The sequence below is a fragment of the Medicago sativa genome, chromosome 2, assembly GCF_051527215.1.
Source record: "Medicago sativa cultivar Bolivia chromosome 2, Bolivia_mono, whole genome shotgun sequence".
Classification (NCBI taxonomy): domain Eukaryota; kingdom Viridiplantae; phylum Streptophyta; class Magnoliopsida; order Fabales; family Fabaceae; genus Medicago; species Medicago sativa.
The window spans coordinates 53,928,963-53,949,706 of NC_140750.1; the positions used below are offsets into that span (position 1 = coordinate 53,928,963).

Below are 20,744 nucleotides of genomic sequence, written 5' to 3' on the forward strand. Positions count from 1 at the left end.
ACAACCCTTGAGAGCAATATCGTAAGAATTTTGTAGACTTGTAAACTAATTAAAGATATTTTATAAAAAAAAAAAAAATTGTAAGAAAGGCTATAAATACAACCAAGGGTATATTTTATAGTTTGTTACAATATTGTAAGCCAAAGGAAGACTATAAATATAACCTTGAGACAATATTGTAACAAACTAATTATAAATATGTATTCACAATGGATATGTATTCACAATATTGGTCATTTGTTTAACAAAAAAATGGTCAAAGTCGTCTCTCCAGCAATTAGGCAATCTTAATTGCACTTGAGTACACCTATCGCAATTAAAAGCTGGTGCAATAATCACCACATTCAATTTTTCGTTTTTCGATTTAATTTTCTTTAATTATAATCAAATGCAGGTACAACCGACTACATCGAGACATTCAATCACCATTATCAAAATTAATTGCTGATTACTCTTTTCTCTTCCAATCAATGGTCATATCCTTTTTACTAAAATCAACCGTCATATAATTTTTTAAAGGAAAATCAACCGTCATATTTGCTTCCACTTCATTTGAATTTGATCACTAATTAACTTATCGATCTTTCGTTGATTTGGCCCTTTATTTAACATTCTTATAGCATATCTTGTGTTTTGAGATGTTTTTTTTTAAGTTAATGTAATACTATTTACTTTTGCTTTTTCTAAAAAAATTATCGATCATTCTGTCAAAAAATAATATAAATACTCCTTCAAAAACAAATATTATATTTAGATAAGAGTTTGAATTCCAGAGCCCCACTTGGTTTTATTATTGATGTCATTCAACAAGATAAGAATATACGTTATATTTGTTATATTTTTTTGAAAAATAATATTATATTTGTTATATTTTTAGTATAATTGAAAAATATAAGATTTTTTAGGGAATTGAAAAATATGAGTATAGTTTCTTACAAAGTATAAAATATGTATCATCTATTTATGTAATTTTAAACAAAATCAAAATAATTTTAACAAGTTAAAAAGGCGGGACATACTGTCTAAACACAAGTTAAAAATATAAAATTGTTAATATTTTCTTTTCTTTTTTTAACAAATTGTTAATATTTCCTTGATTTTGTGAATATTTCAATTCAGTAAAAAAAAATAGAAAATTGAGTAAATTTAATTGTTTATTGAAAAGATTAGGTTAACATTTTTCTAAGTGATTAGGTTTAAGATTAAAACGCAGTAACATACGGATATAAATACGACTCCTTAACCGCATCAATCTTTTGCATCTGATTTTTCCAAAGTAATCTGCCTCTCACATCACAGCCTTCACGTTCCTTCCATTTGCTTTTGAGAAACCTATGGCTCCACCCCTCAAAAAAAAGAAAACTATGGCTTCAACAAACCAAAAGGTTAGTAACCATGTTCCTGATGATATCGTCTTCTCTATTTTTTCAAAACTACCTTTGAAATCTCTGAATAGGTTTACTTGTTTAGGCAAATCTTGGTCTACTTTACTTGAAAACCCTTATTTTATGAACATGTTTTACAAAAATATTGTTTCCAAATATCATTCATTGTACGATGAAGCATGTCTCCTTCTAAACTATTTTGATACTACTGAGAATCAATGGAAGTTGTATTTGCTTTCTGGTGAGAGATCTGAGAACAAAGTTCAAATGAAGTTGCCACATCCTTTTGACGGAAACCGTGGCTATTATCAGACCGTAAGTATTTTAAGTTCCGGTATTAATGGCACTCTTTGCATCTGTGATAATAACCGTGGGTTAACTAATGCGTTATGGAATCCGACGACTGGGGAATTAAAAATTATTCCTCATAATAAGGATCGCTTGTCTTATGGATTAGAAACTCATTTTAATATTCATGGATTTGGTTATGACCATGTTAGAGATGATTATAAGGTCCTTCAGTATGTTGTTTATATTGGAGATGATTGTTATAGTGTTGCACCACCCGGCCCCTATTGGGAAATATATAGTCTACGAAGTAACCGTTGGAAGAAACTTTATGTTGATATGCGGCAACGATATTTGACTTCGGAAGGTTCTATGGTGTATTTAAATGGGGTTTGCCATTGGTGGGGAAACACATATCTAATGGGAGAACAAACTGGAACATTTGTGGTTTCTTTTAACCTGGCCAATGAGGTCCCTGTTACCACTCTCTTTCCCTTTGATTCACACGATTTAGATTGGTTTGAAAGACACTTGACAATGTTAAATGGTTTTGTTGCTATGATCGTAACTTATGCAAAGACCAGTCCTTCTTTCCACATATCAATATCAATTTTGGGAGAACCCGGTGTCAATGAATCATGGACTAAGCTTTTCGATGTTGGTCCCGTGTCCGGCATCCAGCATTCTATCGGACCAGGGAAGAAGGGTGATATATTTTTGAGAAAAGATGATAGTGAACTTGCTTGTCTTGATTTAACTACTGGAGTCATTGAGAACATTGGTGTTAAAGCTGATAGATTTCGTTCTCAGACAGTAGTTTACAATAAAAATATCACTCCGATCAGAGGAATAAGGAATTAGGGGTTTTCACTCTCAAGATTTATGAGCATGGCTTCTATGATTTATCATTTTATTAAGTTTTAAGGTTTAAGTTCTCTTTAGTGTAATATAAATCTTTCTATGGCACATTTTGATTGTGTTGGTTTCTATTTTAAATGTATTATGCACGTGTTCTCTAATTATTTATTTACTGAATCAAGATTATGGAATTTTAGAGTTATCATGCAAATACCTACAAGATGAGTTGTAGTAGATTACGTTTTGCCAAGTTATTTTTACTCCAAACATCTTATTAAAACTTTGAAAATCAAATGACTCATTTAAAATAAGAAATATTATGTTGAACGAGAAGGTATAAATTTGTTAAAAGAAACCATCAAGATCATTATTGGAAATCCTTATCGTAATCTCTCTCACTCTTTGTTTTCTACAATGGTATTATGACCTTTTTTCATTAATCTTAACAAACAGAAAATTTATTTAGTGTTAGAACATCAATCTGGTTCAAAGATACGAAAGAAAAGCGAACACAGAACACACGATATACATGTGATCACAAAGTTCAGCCAATGCAGCTCGATATTGTTCTATTAATCAAGCTTAAAATTTATGGTGTACGAACTCAATGATGTAATTGCGTGATTTGAAGGATAGAAATCATTTGTGTCATGGATTAGAGTTTTATATTGAAAACCAAAGTTGACATGTTCAGTGGATAAATCGGAGACAGTTTTAGTTTTCTACAATGATATTTGATCACACAAATCATAGATTATGTCTAGTTTAAATAGTTTTAGTTATTCTATAGTTTGTTAGAGGGCACCGATTTTATCAGAACACTCCATCATATTAAAAGTTGTACAACCTTAAGATAACATCTACAGGTTGCTACTTACAAGTGCTTTGCAAAACTGCTGCTATATGATATACTTAAATAAAAATAAAAATAAAGGAATTGTTGTTTTCAGTTAGAAGTGAATATCAACATTATTGATAAGCGTATTTGGTAACTGGAGAATATACAGTTAGAAGTGCTCATTGAAACTGTATTTATGAATTAATTGATCCAACTCACCTTAGAATTCATGGTCGATGGAATCTCATTTGAAAGTTACGAGCACCGCCCAAAGTCAAAAACCTGATTTGATTGATATGTCGTAAATGTTTGCTTACCAGATATCTGTTGCGTGATCTTGCAGTAAACTGTCCATGTAACTCTGTTATGTGTGATACATTTGATGAAGATTGCATACTCATTTTGTAACATTGTTCAGGAAGCAATATCATTTGGAGTCGGCAAAATTTTTATCCAAATTTAGTTTGTTTTAATTAGCAATATAGTAGCTCTGTGGCAAATCTTTTTTTCGATATGTGGTCAGAAAACTGTGTTAATATTTGATTTGGAGCCTTTGGAAACAACGTAACAATAAACTGTGGAAAAGGTTTGATCAAGCAAAGGTTTGATTAGATAATTGGAATCTTGAAAGCTGCAGCAAAGCTGCTGCTCTGCTACTGCATTTGCTGTCACAGATGGGATAGTTTCTTGCAGCCGATGCAGTCTCATCTGATGCTGCTGCCACGGTTTTAGGTGCAGGGACAAAATTGAAGTTGAAAAAACCGGCCCCGGTAAGTATGAGTGTAATATCAGTGCCTCTTTTTCAATCAATTTGAATAAGGTTGATATTGGGATTTGTATCCGGGATGATCAAGGTCAATTCATGCTTGCTAAAACCGAATGTTTTACTCGAATTTGTGATGTGGATATCGGCGAAGCTCTCGGTCATTATCAGCTCTGCAACGGGTTCATGAATTACATTTATGTCGAGTTTGGTCAAATAATTAAACAATACAATCGCCTTCATAGTTCTCTATAGAAACTCTTAGTAGAGTTTTTTTTTTTTGGACAAAAGGTAGAGTTTGAGTAAAAAATATTGATTGACAGTCCTGTTTGTATTAACAATATATTTATGAATGAAATGCTATAAGCAAGTTTGAGTAAAAAAAAATTATACTATTATTGTTGGAATAAAAATATTGATTGACACATTTATTCATCAAAGTTCTGATCAAGATAACGGCATAGTGATAGTGATGGTGATAGTACATAGAAAGCGATCATGATTTATCTTTTGCTAGGAGAAAATGCAGCAATCATGATGGAAGAAAACTCCTAGTGAAAGTTATATAAGTTATCTTTTGTAGAACGTACTCCATCTTGTATAATTCTAACTCTCATCATTTTAACCTAACAGATGAAAGGACTAACGAGCACATCATATAACATATAAATTGAGAATATCAAGTTAAAGAAAAATGGTTATATGGTGTGGTAGAACGTTTCCTAATTAATTGAACATTTTTATATTAACTTCGCTGGGAACTAAAAGCTTAGGATAACGCAAATTCAATCAAGTTCTTGATTTGATCCCAACTTTGTCTTTTTAAACACTGGTTGTATTAGCATTGAAATACTACAGACTCATCAATCTCATAAAATAGATAGTATCAAAATTTATCAATCAAAAAGAAATAAATACAACGAATTTATATACTTTAAGAAAAAATTCACATGCATTTCCTTTGCGATAAAAGAGTTTAATCAATTATCAAATCACAAATATATAACAAACTCAATGCAATTATGTGTATGATGCATGCTTCTAAACACTACATGATCTGGATGTAATTAGCCCACCACTAAGGCACCACAAAGGAAATTTTATTTCGATTAACCCGTTGCTTAGGCACCACACAGAAATGCATATGTCATATCATGATGGGGTTTGAGGGTGTTACAAATGGCGTCCTTCATGCTCGCCTCCTCGGCCCCCGCCTTCCCTTTCTTGTTAACCGAAGATTTATTTCCCCCCACATCATGTGGTATCTCAAACAACCCCTCCTTTGAAGTATTTTCAGCCTTTCATTTTGGCTTCCTATGGACGACACCAGAAGAGTCACTCTGAATGTCCTTCGGCGGCCTTCTTAGCCGTAGCAGCCTTCAAATATTGTTTCCGCTATACAACAGTTATAGGGGTCATAGCCTCTCTAGGTATAAAGCAGCAAACGAGAATATAGATTAGAACAAGTGCCAAAAAAAGAACAAGTAAAGTAAAGACAAGAGGCGCAAATCTGAAACAAGAAATACTCACGCAAGTAATTATCGAGCCCTACAAAATCCCCCACATAATCCAACAGCTCTCGGATATTCACAGTGAGCATCTTCTCCAAAAAAAAAAAAAACAATCCACATCTTTCTCATATGCACACAACTTCTTGATTGTTAGTCCATGACAATGGAAACTTTTGCTCGCCATCCACCTTGATGGCGGCCTTAAAACAACCCTTAGATATGTTTCCCTCCAGTTTTTGTGGTGAGAAACATAAGTTGGGAACTGACTCCTATTAGGATGAGTGCCGATAGACACCCAAGAGAGCTCTCCACCCCCTTCATACCATAGAAATAGAATACCACGCCCACAAAAGGCTGAAACCCCATACCATCACATAAGATCTCAAAACCCCTCGTAAAGGCCCAATTATTAGGCTGATGCTGGGAAGGGGCCATGTTTAAATACTTCAGTATGTCAGCTTCGAACGGAGTGAAAAGGAACCTTACGCCTAAGTCTTCAAAAACGATGACATACATATGAAAAATCTCGTCTTTTGCTCCTCGAGAATGTTGAAGGCATACCTTCTCGCCCTAATGGCATGCCTCTAAGACGACGTCTTCTTCCCTCCCGATAGATGAAATATTCAATATGAGTATAGTTTAAGTCTCATCTCATCATGACAACTCAAAAGTTTAATATAGTAATAGCTTACAAGTCTACAAATAATATAAATATTCCTTCAAAAACAAATATTATATCTAGATGAAAGTTCGAATTTCGGACACCCCACTTGATTTTGTTGATGTCATTCAATATGATAAGAATATATGTAATATTTGTTATACTTTTTTGAAAAATATTACATTTATTATTAGTATCATTGAAAAATATATGATTTTTTAGGGAATTGAAAAATATGAGTATAGTTTGTTACAATATCTATACTTCTATACTATATATAAAGAAAACAACTTATTTCAGCTCTTTTGGGCTGGATTTTTCTTTCCAAAAAGGCCATCAATTTTTAATACAAATAACACATATAACAAATAGATAAAATACTAAATATTACAAAAATGTAAAAAACACGATATGGATATATGTATGTCAGTTTTTTTTCCTTTATCATTTAAAAAGTGTAACAAACAAGATGAATATATTTATATTTACGTTTTCATTATCCCAGTTATACCCTTAAAAACTTTTTCTATAATAAAGATCGTAGTTGGTTTCATTAAAAAAAATTAGATTATATTTTTTTTGTTATATTATTGGTGTCATTGAAATAAGTAATCATGATTATTTTGGTTTGTTATAACTTCAAAGCAACAACATTTATGTTTTTAGTTTTAACCTAAATCAAAATTTCATACAAAAAACATTGTTAATAGTTTTCAAACGTTAGCACGCAATAAAAAAACGGAAAAACGGGCAAATGAGTGCCAATCTTTTCGCTAGTGAAAGTATAAAATATGTATTATCTATTCGTGTAATTTTAATTAAAATCAAAATAATTTTAATCAAAATTTCATAAAAACTCCTGTCCTATATATAAGAAAAGATTCTTTTTTTAGATACATTGAATAGTTAATGTATCTCGTTTACAATGAAGACTAGATACATTGATTATTAAATATATCTAAAAAAAGAATTTTTTCTTATATATAGGACCGGAGGGAGTATTGTTTAATTTCTACGTATTATCGCAATAAAAAGGCAGGAGATACTGTCTAAACATTGGTTAAAATTAAAAAATTGTTAATATTTTCTTTTTTAACAAATTGTTAATATTTCCTTGATTTTGTGAATATTTCAATTCAGTAAAATTTGTTTTTTTTTTCAGAGAGAATTGAGTAAATTTCGTTGTTTATGGAAAAGATTAGGTTAACATTTTTCTAGGTAAGGTAATTAAGATTAAAACGCAGTAACATTCGGATATAAATACGACTCCTTAACCGCATCAATCCTTGTATATTTTTCCAAAGTAAATCTGCCTCTCACAACACAGCCTTCACATTCTTTCCATTTGCTTTTGAGAAACCTATGGCTCCAACAAACCAAAAGGTTAGTAATCATGTTCCTGATGATATCGTCTTCTCTATTTTTTCAAAACTACCTTTGAAATCTGTCAATCGGTTTACTTGTTTAGGAAAATCTTGGTCTACTTTATTTGAAAACCCTTATTTCATGAACTTGTTTTACAAAAATATTGTTTCCAAATATCATTCAATGTATGATGAAGCATGTCTCCTTCTAAACTATTTTGAGAGTGCTGAGAATCGATGGAACTTGTATTTGCTTTCTGGTGGGAGATTCGAAAACAAAGTTCAAATGAAGTGGCCACATCCTTTTGACAAAAACTATGGCTATTATCCGAATATTTTAGGTTCTGGTATTAATGGCACTCTTTGTATCTATGATAATGATCATAATTCAATTATTGAGTTATGGAATCCAGCTACCGGGAAATTAAATAGTGTTCCTCAAAATAAAGCTAGGATGTACTATGGATTTAAAGCTAATTTTAATATTCATGGATTTGGATATGACCATGTTCGAAATGACTATAAGATCATTCAACATGTTGTTTATAATGGATGTTTTGAAGATTGGTGGCAACTTGCACTGCCCGGCCCCTCTTGGGATATATATAGTCTAAGAAGTAACTCTTGGAAGAAACTATATGTTAATATGCCACACCGTGATTTGACTTCGAAAGGTTCTATGGTGTACTTAAATGGGGTTTGCCATTGGTGGGGAAACACATATCGTCAACCAAGTGAAACATTTGTGGTGTCTTTTAACCTGGCCACTGAGGTGCCTGTTACCACTCTCTTTCCCTTTGATTTTCACGATTTAAAACGGTTTGATAGACACTTGACAATGTTAAATGGTTTTGTTGCTATGATCGTAACTTATGCAAAGACCACTCCTTTTTTCCACATATCAATATCAATTTTGGGAGAACCCGGTGTCAATAAATCGTGGACTAAGCTTTTCGATGTTGGACCCATGTCTGGCATCGACCATCCTATCGGAACAGGGAAGAAGGGTGATATATTTTTGAGAAAAGATGATGGTGAACTTGCTTGTCTTGATTTAACTACCGGAGTAACGGAGAACATTGGTGCAAAAGCAGCAGAATTTCGTTCTCAAATAGTACTTTACAAGAAAAATATCATTCCGATCAGAGGAATAAAGAATTAGGTATTTGTTGCCTAAGCTTAACGTTTTCGCTCTCAAGATTTATGAGCATAGCTTCTTTGTTTATCATTTTATTATCTAGTTTTAAGGTTTAAGTTCTCTTTAGTGAAAGATAAATATTTCTATGGCACATTTTCATTATGTTGGTTGCTATTTTAATTATATTATGCATGTGTTCTCTATTTTCTGTTGGGACAACAAATTTTGGGAGTTTTTTGGTATTCTAATGATAGTATATCAGTTTGAACTTCTATACATCTTGTTTGTGCTTTCTGCGAACTATGTTTTGTGCTGTAATTATTTATTTACTGAATCATGCTTATGGAATTTTAGAGTTATCATGCAAATACCGACAAGATGCAAAATGTAAGCTAAGTACCGAAGATTCCATCAAACGACAGTCGGTAGTAGATTATGTTTTGCTAAGTTATCTCATACACCAAACATCTTGTACAAATTTTGAAAATCAAACGACTCATTTAAAATAAGAAATATTATGTTGAATGAGAAAGCATAAAATATTATCTCATACACCAAACATCTTGTACAAATTTTGAAAATCAAACGACTCATTTAAAATAAGAAATATTATGTTGAATGAGAAAGCATAAAATATTTGTTAAACGAAACCGTCAAGATCCTTAATGGAAATCCCTATCGTAATCTCTCTCGCTCTCCGTCTGTTTCTTTCCCTTTGTTCTTTAATTCTTAAGTATTCTACAAAGGTTTTATGACCTTTTTTGCTTAATCTTGACAAATAGAGAATTTATTTAGTGTCAGAACATCAATCTAGTTCAAAGATAAAAAAGATACAAAAGAAAAGCGGACACAGAACCCACGACATACATGTGATCAGAGTTTAGCCAATGCAGCTCGATATTGTACTATTAATCAAGTTTTAAGATTTACAGTGCAGAACTTATTTTTAAATAGTACGAACTCGATGATGTAATTGCATGATTTGACGGAGAGGAGTCATGTGTGTCATAGATTAGAGATTTATATTTAAAATCAAAATTGACATGTTCGGTGGATAAATAGGAGACAGTTTTAGTTTTCTACAATGATATTTGATCACACAAATCCTAGATTATGTCTAGTTTAAATAGTTTTAGTTATTCTATATTTTGATCACACAAGTGGTTTACAAAACTGCTGCTATATGATAATATTTGAATTGGATTTTATGATTATTTCACTATGACCCCACCAGAAATAACAAACCAACAACCGGCATTTCCATCTCATAAAACTAAAAACCTAGGTAACTATATACATACACAAATGGTATTAAAAAAATAAAAATAAAGGAATTGCTGTTTTCAGTTAGAAGCGAATATCGAAACTGTCTTGATAAGCGTATTTGGTGACTGGAGAATATACAGTTAGAAGTGCTTATTGACACTGTAATGATGAATTAATTGATCCAACTCATCTTAGAATTCATGGTCGATGGAATCTCATTTGGAAGTTAGGGGCACTGCCTAAAGTCAAAAATCTGATTTGATAGATATGTCGTAAATGGTTGCCTTCCAGATCTCGGTTGCGTGACCTTGCAGTAAACTGTTTATGTAAACTCTGTTATGTGTGATACCTTTGATGAAGATTGCATACTCATTTTGTCACATTGTTCAGGTAGCAATGTCATTTGGAGTCGGCAAAACTTTTATCCAATTTTAGTTTCTGTTTTAAAAATATTGATCGACAATCCTGCTTCTATTAACAATATTCTTATGAACGAAATGCTATAAGCAAGTGAGTAAGAAAAGTGATGGTATAGTTAGTGTGTCAACTTTCCTGAAGAAAAGAAGTTGGTATTATTTTTGGAAAAAAATAATAATCTTTCAGTAGAAGCATATGTTTGTTACATTTATTAATCAAAGTTCTTATCATGGTCAAACAAATTTATGAATTCTAAGTAGAAGCATATGTTTGTTAAAGGAAACGATATACACATCTTCCTTTGTAGAGTAACAGAAGGTTCACTTGGTAGTTGGTATTTTATTTAAGTTCTCATTATTTTAACCTAGTAGTTGAAAAATGGTTATATAGTGTGGTGGAATGTTTCCTAATTTATTGAACTTTTTTATATTAACTTTGCTAGGAATTAAAAGCTTAGGATCACGCAAGTTCAATCAAGTTCTTGATTTGATCCCAACTGTGTCTCTTGAAACTTAACAAATGAACAGAAGTTTAAGTACATAAAATATCAACATTCTAAACACTACTATGAGTATATGATCGTAAAGCTAGGCCACTAGTTTTCAATCACGGAATATATTTTGGTTATGGCTTTGTGTGAAATTTTCTATTGGTATGGGTGATGCTATATGACTATATCCAGACCATGTAGTAAGAGAATGCATAATTTTGCATACAAAATCATGTATTTAAAAAATGATTTTTGATGCATACCTTTCCTTCTGATCAATGATAATTTGTTTGATTTATTGTATAATATTGTACCGTATGTTTGACATTGATTTAGCTTTTAAAAATAAATAGTAAATTGTGTTATGTTCTTGAAAGAAAGATAATAAGTTAGAAATAACACAACTTTTATTCACTACGTAGTAATTATTTTTAAAAAAATGATTTTTTTTTTTAAATTATAAACACCGTTGAGTAACACTTGGGATCAAAATTTGGGGGCGATACATTATCCGTCTCATAACGAATGTCACACTTTACAAAGAAAAATTGTTTTAAAATTAGTTTTTTTTTCCAGTTTTCATTGCACCATTAATTAAAAAAAAAATCTTCAAGTATACCATATATTAAAATATATTTTTTTTAAGAAGAAGACAATTGCAGTATAATAAAAAATTGGATTTTCAATTAGGCACAAGGTGCGCCTATAAGATAACAAGGTCATAGAATACAAAGTCTAAACAAGAAACAAAGATTCAAACACAACATTACATGATGACAAAACCAATGCAAATCGAAAGGGTCATTCCACCGAGAATGAAAATCATTAAAAGAGATCAGTTTTGGATTTCAACCACCACTAGGAGAAGAGTTTGATACAATCTAGTAAGTGATCAAGATTCTGCTCCTTTATCACCAATAGAAAAGTTTGACGCAATCTATTAAGTAATCAAGATTCTGCTCCTTGATACAAAAAAAATTGAGAGTTACACTCCTTCCAAATGACTCATATAGAAGTCAACCAAATCACCTATAAGAAATAACGAATATCCTTGCGATATAAATGTGAACCGCAAAATTTCAAGGTATGAAAGCAAACATATAATGGTTGAACACAAGATTCCCAACCAATGCAAGATTGAAGACCAAATTATACCAAAGAAAGTGGATTCCATAAAAATATGATTAATAATTTCTTTCTTTCCGCAACCACTTGGGCACAACAAAGAACCTGCAGAAATCACGCCGAGACTAACCAAGTTGTCTTTCATTGGAATCCCCGTATTAAGAGTTTTCCTGGCCAATAACAAGACTTTGAGAGGTACAACTTTAATACAAAAATAAAGTCTGAAAGGGATTAATGTTCATGATGCACACTTTTATTTAGAATGTGGTAATTTTAACGAATAGCCAACATCCGAATCATATTTTCAAATCCATTTGTCAACAACATTACCCTAGGAAACAAAAGTTTCTAGCAAGTAAGCACATTCAACATAAAGTGAGTACTTCTATTTTCAATTAAGGGTTAGTTTTTTGCGGATTAAAATAAAAGTGATTTTGACATTAAATAATTTAAAGATTATTTTGTAGTGACTATACAAAAAAAAATCTATTTGTCGTTTATTTATAGTAATAAAAATATATCTTTTCCAAAAAAAAAAATAGTTTGTTTTTTTTTTTTTTTGTTACGAAGGAATAAGAGTAGGAAAGAAAAGAGAGCAACATAAACAAGAAAAAGAAAACAGCCTAAGAAGGCAAACAACGACTTTAGCAGGTTGCGCAAACCACCAGGTGTAGTCAAGTGGACAGTTAAGTCAGAATCTGAAGAAGCTTTTAGTCACTATTCTTTTACTCCTCCCCTCCCCCACTTATTTAAAACTTATATTCTACACCCCCGACTCTACGTTATTTTATTTTGACTCCTCCATTCATTTTATTTAAATTCTCATAATACTTCTCAATCATCATCAATATTCCATTTTACATGCATGATCTGCAAATGTAGATGCATTGTTATGCAAACTTTCCATCAATGATGTTACCATAAGGTTGTTCCCTTGTGGTCATGGGCATAATAAAGTTTTGCATGGTTATAACCCTATGATCTAGTCTAGCCCTATGATATGTTACGAAGGATTTTGCAAGAATTGCAAGAATATACATGTGGAAGGATCTTAAACAAATAGTTGGTGATATAATAAATATTTGGCGGAATACATGGGATATAGTGAGATTTAAATTAATGGTTTGGATTTATTCTTGTGTTTCTTGCCTGCAAATTTTCTTGCAAATTAGCATTTTCCAAAAAAATAAACACATACATATGCAGATAATAGAATAGAATCATTGATAACCAAAGACAATTGAATGGAAAGTTGGACATACCTTAATGCTGGTGACTGAAATGAACTTGAAGAAATTTTGCAGGTAAATGAAATGAAGGTGTATGTATATATATAAGAGGTGATGAGATGGGATGGGATGGGATAAAAGATGAAGTAGAAGCTTAGAAATTGCGTGTAACGGATGATACAGTTGGTGTATTGACGGTAACGTCTCTGAATTTTGGCTTTTTGTGCTTCTTTTTTTGTTGTTTCTCATAAAACAAGGAAAAAAACAATGAAAAGAATTTGCAAAAGCCTTCTGTCGCGTTACCATCACTTCCTTTTCTAGAAGTTTAAAGTAGCAGACACAAACAAAAATTTGAGTCATATATTTCGTATTGTTCATTCACAGAGCATGGTACCTTACTCCTCATGGTGCTGCTTGGGTAAGGGGTTTGGCACACAGTTTTGAAGGAAGGGAAACCATCATTGCAGTTTTCGTTCTTTTAATTTCAATCACCTCGATATAAATCCACATAGGTTGTAATCAGTTCAAAAATATAAACTTATTTACACAATCAGTGTAAACTAAGTTTCAAATGACGTCTAATAAAAATACAGTATTTGGCAAGATGATGAACTCTCATTAGATGACGTGTAAAGCAAAGTTTTAAAGACTGAGATTGTAACCATTTTGATTCTATAAAAGCTAATTCATAAACACAATTTCATGAGGCTAGAATACACGACTGCCCACGACATAGCAAAATTTAAACATATCTAGTCTCTTTCATTATGTTTACACTAGAATACAATACTTACCATATTATAGAAAAACTTCAACATAACTACTTATTCTCAATATATTTAAACTGACTTTCCATGTTTATATCCCCACCATCAATGAGCGTAAATACCATAAGAAAACTCGGTATCATTAAAACCAATCAACTTTTGCACATACAAGTCGGTAACTATGTTTACAAGTCGGTAACTATGTTCATTAATTACTTAGTAGTTTCTCTGTGTGCCACTAGTGTCATGGATATATGCAGTGGTAGATCCAAGACCTCTGGCGGTTGATAACTGGTGGAAGTTGGCTGAAGGTTGTGGTAGATTGTGTGCGATAGTGTTCATTGACACTTCTGCAAATGGGAGCGAACGAAGGCTGTTAACAGGACAGCGAATGATGCATGAGAAGTACAAAAATGGCAGTGTGATTGGTGGTTGACAATGCTGCGCTTCCTGTGATGTACAATCGCTGCCTCATGGAAATGATGGAGAGCTGGAGAGAGGGGCTCTGGTATTTTGAAATAAATTTGTGACATAATTCACATTATTTAAGCTTGCGAAGGACTTCAAAATAAAAATCATCGTAGTTACTATAAGGCATAGCAACAACAAAGCCATTTTTGAATATTTTTATGATACCAAATTCTGGAAAAATAGCATCATATTAAATGAAAAAGTTTTGTACATTTTATTGAAATAATTTGAAGTATAATCAAATTTATTTTAAGTAACTCTTAGGCAGTCAGCCGCCGTATCGAACCCGTTCTAGGGGGGACTCCTCTCTAACTGCTCAATGAATATTTTTTATTGGAAGGTGTGAGGTATTGGTAACTCGGATTCTAGAGTTGCTTTAAAAATAAAATATAACATCAACTTTATGAACCAATTATTTAGCAAGAGAAAAGTAGAAGTTTAGAAACTTCACAAGAATTAAGGAAATAATACGGGAAAGAAGTAATTTAAGAATTATATAATAGAAATCCAGAAGTAGATTAACCAAAGTTTAAACCAAAATCAACTTGGGATGAATTTCATATATTCTCTTGTTTAGCATAGGAAATATTTTCCTCAAATCCATCTTTGTAAGTATAATGAGATTGATATATAGTCCTAATAGTGTTATGAAACCTTAAAATTCGATGTGTCACCTCATGATTGTGCTGAAGTTATAATAACTTCTTGCTTTGATTTGAGGCGTGGTTCTATGTTTCCACTGTGTTTCCAAAAGTGTGCTAAGTACTTTACATTTAGGTTTCACTTGAGCATCAAAGTTATACACTACTATATGCTTAACGAACAGTAGTATAGACAATAAAGTCATGCAAGTCTCACCAACAGTTCAATATTATATATACTAGATAGTTTACTGATTATCATCATGTTATTGTTTTCCCTTTTAATACTTGAACCCATCTATGTCTCATCATATACACAGTCTTGTACAAATATGCTCACAAACAAATATCAATCTAATGATCTAGCTTAAATTTGTAAATCTTTCTTTTGGGAGCTCACTACAAGAAAAAAGGTTTTTGACAGCGACATGTGTCGTTGAGAAAAATGAAAAGTTGCTGCGAAATGTGCTTTTCCCAGCGAAAAAAATATCGCTGCATGTCGTTGGCATAAGTGCTGTTGCGAAAAGTTTTGCAACGACACCTGATGTCGCTGTGAAAACTAATGCTTTTGCAACGACAATTATTGTTGACTTATGTCACATGTCACAATGACTATACTCGTTGCGACAAAGTATTTTCTTCAACAACTAAAGTTGTTGTGATAAGTTCTTTTTTGCCAACAATACAAATTGCTACTATTTTTTTATTAATGTCACAATGATTATTCGTTGCGATTAAGTATTTTCCGCAACAACTTTTGTCAACAATACAAATTGCTGCTATTTTCTATTAATCGCAACAGCCAGAGTAGTTGGTATAAATTACATTTCCCAACGACTTATGGCATTTAATAAAAATTATTATTTTTGACTTTTATTTTCTAATAAAATTAGTGTCAATCACATTTGTAATTTAAATCGTCATAACTATTCAAGAGTAAATTACATTAGAAGTCACAATATTTTTAATGTAAAAAATGAACAAGTTTAATGTAGATGCAAAGTACTATAACATTAAAAATATAAAATGCCATAAATTATCCTTAACACAAAAACTAATAATCATAAATGGTTTTCTCATAAAAAAGAAAAACTAAAAATTCCAAAAATTAACAAATATAACAAATAAAATTGTGGCTCCACAACAATATTAATTCTTCTTTTTTGTAGCTTTTCTTTGAATCTTTTTTTGTGAAGCAGTTGAATCATCCTTACTTGACCTGCAATTTCAACATAGTGGAATTAATATTTAATGTGTTTTTTCCTATACAATTAATGAATGGAAGAAAAACATAAAACAAATATCATATAGCATATGTTTCAAATGTGTCTGTCAAATTAGCAAAACCCAAAAAACAATAACAAACTGAAGCATTAATCCACCAACTTCAGCATATATTCATTATGTGTATCTTAAACAAATCCAAACTTGTATTTAGCTATGTCAAACCAGCAAACAAAAATAACGTAGGAGTGCACAAACAAACACCAAGTTTTAAGATTCATTACAAAGCATAGTAGTGTGTGATGCAGCATCCACAAATGCTTACTACATTATACTTCCAAAATAAGCCATTGATTCTTAGGAAAAAAGTACATGATACCACAACGATTCAACTTTGATAGTCCAACAAATTTACTTAACATTACACAGACTTGAATTTACTATTATTCAGTATAAGCTTCAACACTAACTATCCAACATAGATGTGTTCAATTCATAACATAACAGCATCACCATTTACCGAAATCTAGGCATTATGAACTATTACCAAATATAACTTTTCAAATTTTAACTCACATAGATAGTTACAATAGCATCTAACTAAAATCATAAACCACACACTGTCAGACAATGGAAGCAAGTTTACGCGTGCTTGCTCGGCACAAGCAGCTCCTACAGGGCAAGAGGGCAGTACACATAAAAGGCCAAAGCTAGTTGAGCAGAAAAACTAAACAGCAGAACACCACTAAAAACAAGGAAAACAGTGGCCAAAGTAATCACTACTGCACGATAACAATAACCACTACCACACCAAAATCAACATCACAGTTAAGCACAAAAACGAATTGCTAAAACGAATTCTCAATTAGAATATCTTCACAAATGCATCAAGTCGTGTCTCCACCAATCCATCTCAACTCAAAATAAAATTTGGACAAAATTGTATGCTAAAAGTCAAGAAAAATTACTTACAATTTCTCTGAAGTCGTGTTATTATCCTTGTGAACAAGTCCAGACATTATATTAAGTGCACTAGAAAATTGTCCACCGATACCCTGTAAAAATGTTCAAAATAACACCCATGACAAATTTAATAAAATAAACAAAGAGATTTTAATATATAATACAAAATTAAAAATTTATTATATTTTTGTACCAACTACGGTTATTCATATACTTACTTGGAAATTCATCATTTGACTAAACATATTTGCCATTTTTTCCTCAAATTGTTTCTCCATCTTTTCTTCTAGTTGCCTTTGACTCTCTTCAAATTTTGCTGTCATTTCTTCCCTCATGTTTCGCTTCTTTTCGAGTTGAGTCTCTACTTCTTTTAACTTCATCTCTATATCTTGTCTTTTTTCACACTCCTTTTCTAATTGTTCTTGCAAACCTGTGACAGACTTTCCCTTTTGGGGTTTAATTCCAGCTCCTAAGCCACGACAATATCCCGATCGCTCTCCCACAACTGCTTCAAAAGCAGTATTCGCAATGGCATCAGTGTCCCCATATCCAGCTTCTAAGTAAGCTGAAGAAGTTTCTTCAACCTTCATCTATTTAAAAATGTAAATTATAAATTAAAACTAGAATAAAAAATTAATCACAATTATATATGTTTAACAAATCAAAAAAGGATGTCATACATGAACTTCCTTAGAAGCATCATTTATCCATTCTCCATTGCTGTTTGTGTGAGTCATTCTCCATAAATCCTTATAGTTGGGCTCCTTTTTGGTTTCAGGATCTCTCTAAAAGCAAATTTTCATCATCACAAAATATAAATACATATAAGTTATCAAGTCAATGACAAATATACCAAAAAAAAAAACAAGAAGATTCGATATTTTATATTTTACCGCGTCATAGCTAACAGCTTGAAATGACTTCCTTCCACATCTATGATTAATAACTTGTTTAGATTTATTTGATTTGTTCCTGTTACTAATTTCCTGTAAATAACACAAGTAGAAACATAGTAAATGTTTACGTATAGAATTAAATTACCTATATTTATATAGTAAATCTAACACAAACATACCTTGAATTCAGGACTTGAAAAATAATCTACCAAGTACTTCCAGTCTTCGTCACTTAAATCATCTGGTTTATGTTCCAAAGCTATCTCATTTGTCTTGTATTGGCTAAAGTGTTTATGAAATCTGCATCTATGATTTCGATATAGTCTTTTAGCAGTATCAATAATAACATCTCTGTTATGCTTTGTATTATCAATATCAAAAGTATCCTGCACTCAACAATTAAAATGAAAACTATAGTGAGTACTCTGTAAAAGCAATCAAATAAAATAAAAAGGCAAAGGATTATGATTTACCAAAACTTTTGCTACTATCTTGTTTTCTGTCTCTTGTGGAATTTTTCTCCATTTCTTGACATTAAAAGGTGCATTTTTTAGGACAACAATAGAGATCTCAGTCACAAAATTAGCAGCTCCTGATCCAACAGCTACCATTTTATCTGTCGGAATAACAACATGCAATTTTCCAGTAGCGCTTTTCTTTTTCTTTTTTGCAACACTTAAGCCAATAGTTCTTCCCCTTCCAACTTTTTGTGCATTAGAACATTCTATAACATTTTTAATCAAAAAAGAAAATGAAGAGAAGTATAATGTGAAATTTCATGAATAATAAAAATTAAAGTAAGAAAATCAATTAAGTACCTTCTTGATGTTGACTTGTATTGTTATTTGAAGAATTTGGAAGTTGTGTCTCTGAATCATGATTTGGGGGTGCCATAACTAAATAAAATAAATAACATTATATTAAATCATCAAATAATTATCACGAACAAAACCATATCAGCACAACTTGTCTATGAAGCAATTAAAGACACATAGATATACAAACACCGAACACAACACTAAAGTTGATATTGCGACATCAATAATTTGTTTTTCATAACTGCAAAATTTATTCAACAGCACATCCAAGTAATGAAAAATACAAGCAGTGGTAATAGAGAAACAACAGGGGCAGAAAACAATCCCCCAAATAAATGAAACTGTGACAGTAACAAGTTATGGCCTTGTAATCTGATGAAACCCACTAAAATACACAACCATAGCTAAAACTAATCATTAGCCACCACTTAAATAACAGAACAGCAGCTGAAACCCAGGATTGCAGCCTAGTAACAGCTGAACATTCCACCAGAAGGAGCAAAAAACCGCAGGCCTTGCCGATTCACCGCATCAAGTTAACAAAAGCAGTAGCAGCAAACAATAGAAACTGCTAACAGACCCTGCAGAAATAAAACAGCAACAGCCCCCAATCCCTTGAACCAAACAAACCCCACTACACTTAAATAACCGCAATAGGCAATCCTTCGGACTCCACTACCTTGAAGGCAATCCCCCGGATCCCACAATTCATTCATATCCCCAATTCTTCCCCTTTTAGCAACATTCATGGTCAAACAAAAATAACCCTAGATTTTGATTGAGAGAGAAAGCCAGCGGAAACAAATCATTGACAAACCCATAAACAACCCATTCATGCAGTCAAACATTTTACCAAAATTGATCAAAGGAAAAACGTAGCATGTAAATGATTCAAGAAATCAAACTATATTTCAGAGGCAACAAAATACTTACCTGGGGAAGAAATTTGAATTCTGAATGTGAAAGAAATTCGAATGGGAACTATGAATCTGCAAGAAATTGAAAGAGATTTGAAGGCTATTTATCTGAATCTGCAAAATACTTTAGCGTTGCTTGGTCTCTCTCATTACCTCCATATTGTGCAGAGTTTCTTGCTTTCATTGAAGAAACGTTAGTGGGTATATGTTTGAGTAGAAGGAGATAATGGGTATCAGTTACCGAAGAGTTAGAGAAAGTGCTCAATTATTTTAGGCTAAACAATGCCGCCAATTTTTTGTTAAAAATTATAATTCTATTAAGTTTTTTTTGTTAAATAAGTTTATGGCTATTAGGTGTTTAAAAAGTGTCTGGGACACTCCTTAACATTTCTCATAGTCCTTTCTTGAAAAAATAAAAAAAAGAAGCATTTCTCATAGTCCCAGGACACTTTTTAAGCATTTTTATTAAAGAAATTATTAAAAAAAAGGCTTTAATTTCCAATATAATAAATGCACAAACTTTCATAAAATCTTACCACTTTAAGTGTTTATAAAGTGTCCCGGGAGCAATCGTTAACTTTTTCCATAGATGATATTTTGGTTACATATATATATATATATATATATATATATATATATATATATATATATATATATATATATATATATATATGAGTTAGGATCCGTTGACACCAGGTGTCAACGGATTCATTG

At 31.8% G+C, this 20,744-nt stretch overlaps 3 protein-coding genes across 3 annotated transcripts; 2 read left to right on the plus strand and 1 right to left on the minus strand.

Annotated features, from left to right (window-relative positions):
* The first annotated feature begins 1,274 nt into the window (after positions 1-1,274).
* Positions 1,275-2,692, plus strand: LOC146948916 (F-box/kelch-repeat protein At3g06240-like). Its single transcript, XM_085741474.1, has one exon. The coding sequence runs from the start codon at positions 1,335-1,337 to the stop codon at positions 2,532-2,534; it is 1,200 nt and encodes a 399-aa protein (XP_085597600.1). The 5' UTR covers positions 1,275-1,334; the 3' UTR covers positions 2,535-2,692.
* Positions 2,693-7,639: 4,947 nt separating this feature from the next.
* LOC146948917 (F-box/kelch-repeat protein At3g06240-like) lies at positions 7,640-8,950 on the plus strand. The gene has a single exon (XM_085741475.1). The coding sequence runs from the start codon at positions 7,667-7,669 to the stop codon at positions 8,828-8,830; it is 1,164 nt and encodes a 387-aa protein (XP_085597601.1). The 5' UTR covers positions 7,640-7,666; the 3' UTR covers positions 8,831-8,950.
* Positions 8,951-16,197: 7,247 nt separating this feature from the next.
* Positions 16,198-20,188, minus strand: LOC146948918 (uncharacterized). Its single transcript, XM_085741477.1, has 9 exons — positions 20,047-20,188; positions 19,114-19,191; positions 18,769-19,019; positions 18,475-18,681; positions 18,293-18,385; positions 18,080-18,184; positions 17,618-17,989; positions 17,409-17,491; positions 16,198-16,431 (listed from the first exon to the last, which is right to left on the minus strand). Exons 2-9 carry the CDS (start codon positions 19,187-19,189, stop codon positions 16,362-16,364), a joined length of 1,257 nt encoding a protein of 418 aa, XP_085597603.1. The 5' UTR covers positions 19,190-19,191; positions 20,047-20,188; the 3' UTR covers positions 16,198-16,361.
* Between the last annotated feature and the right edge of the window lie 556 nt (positions 20,189-20,744).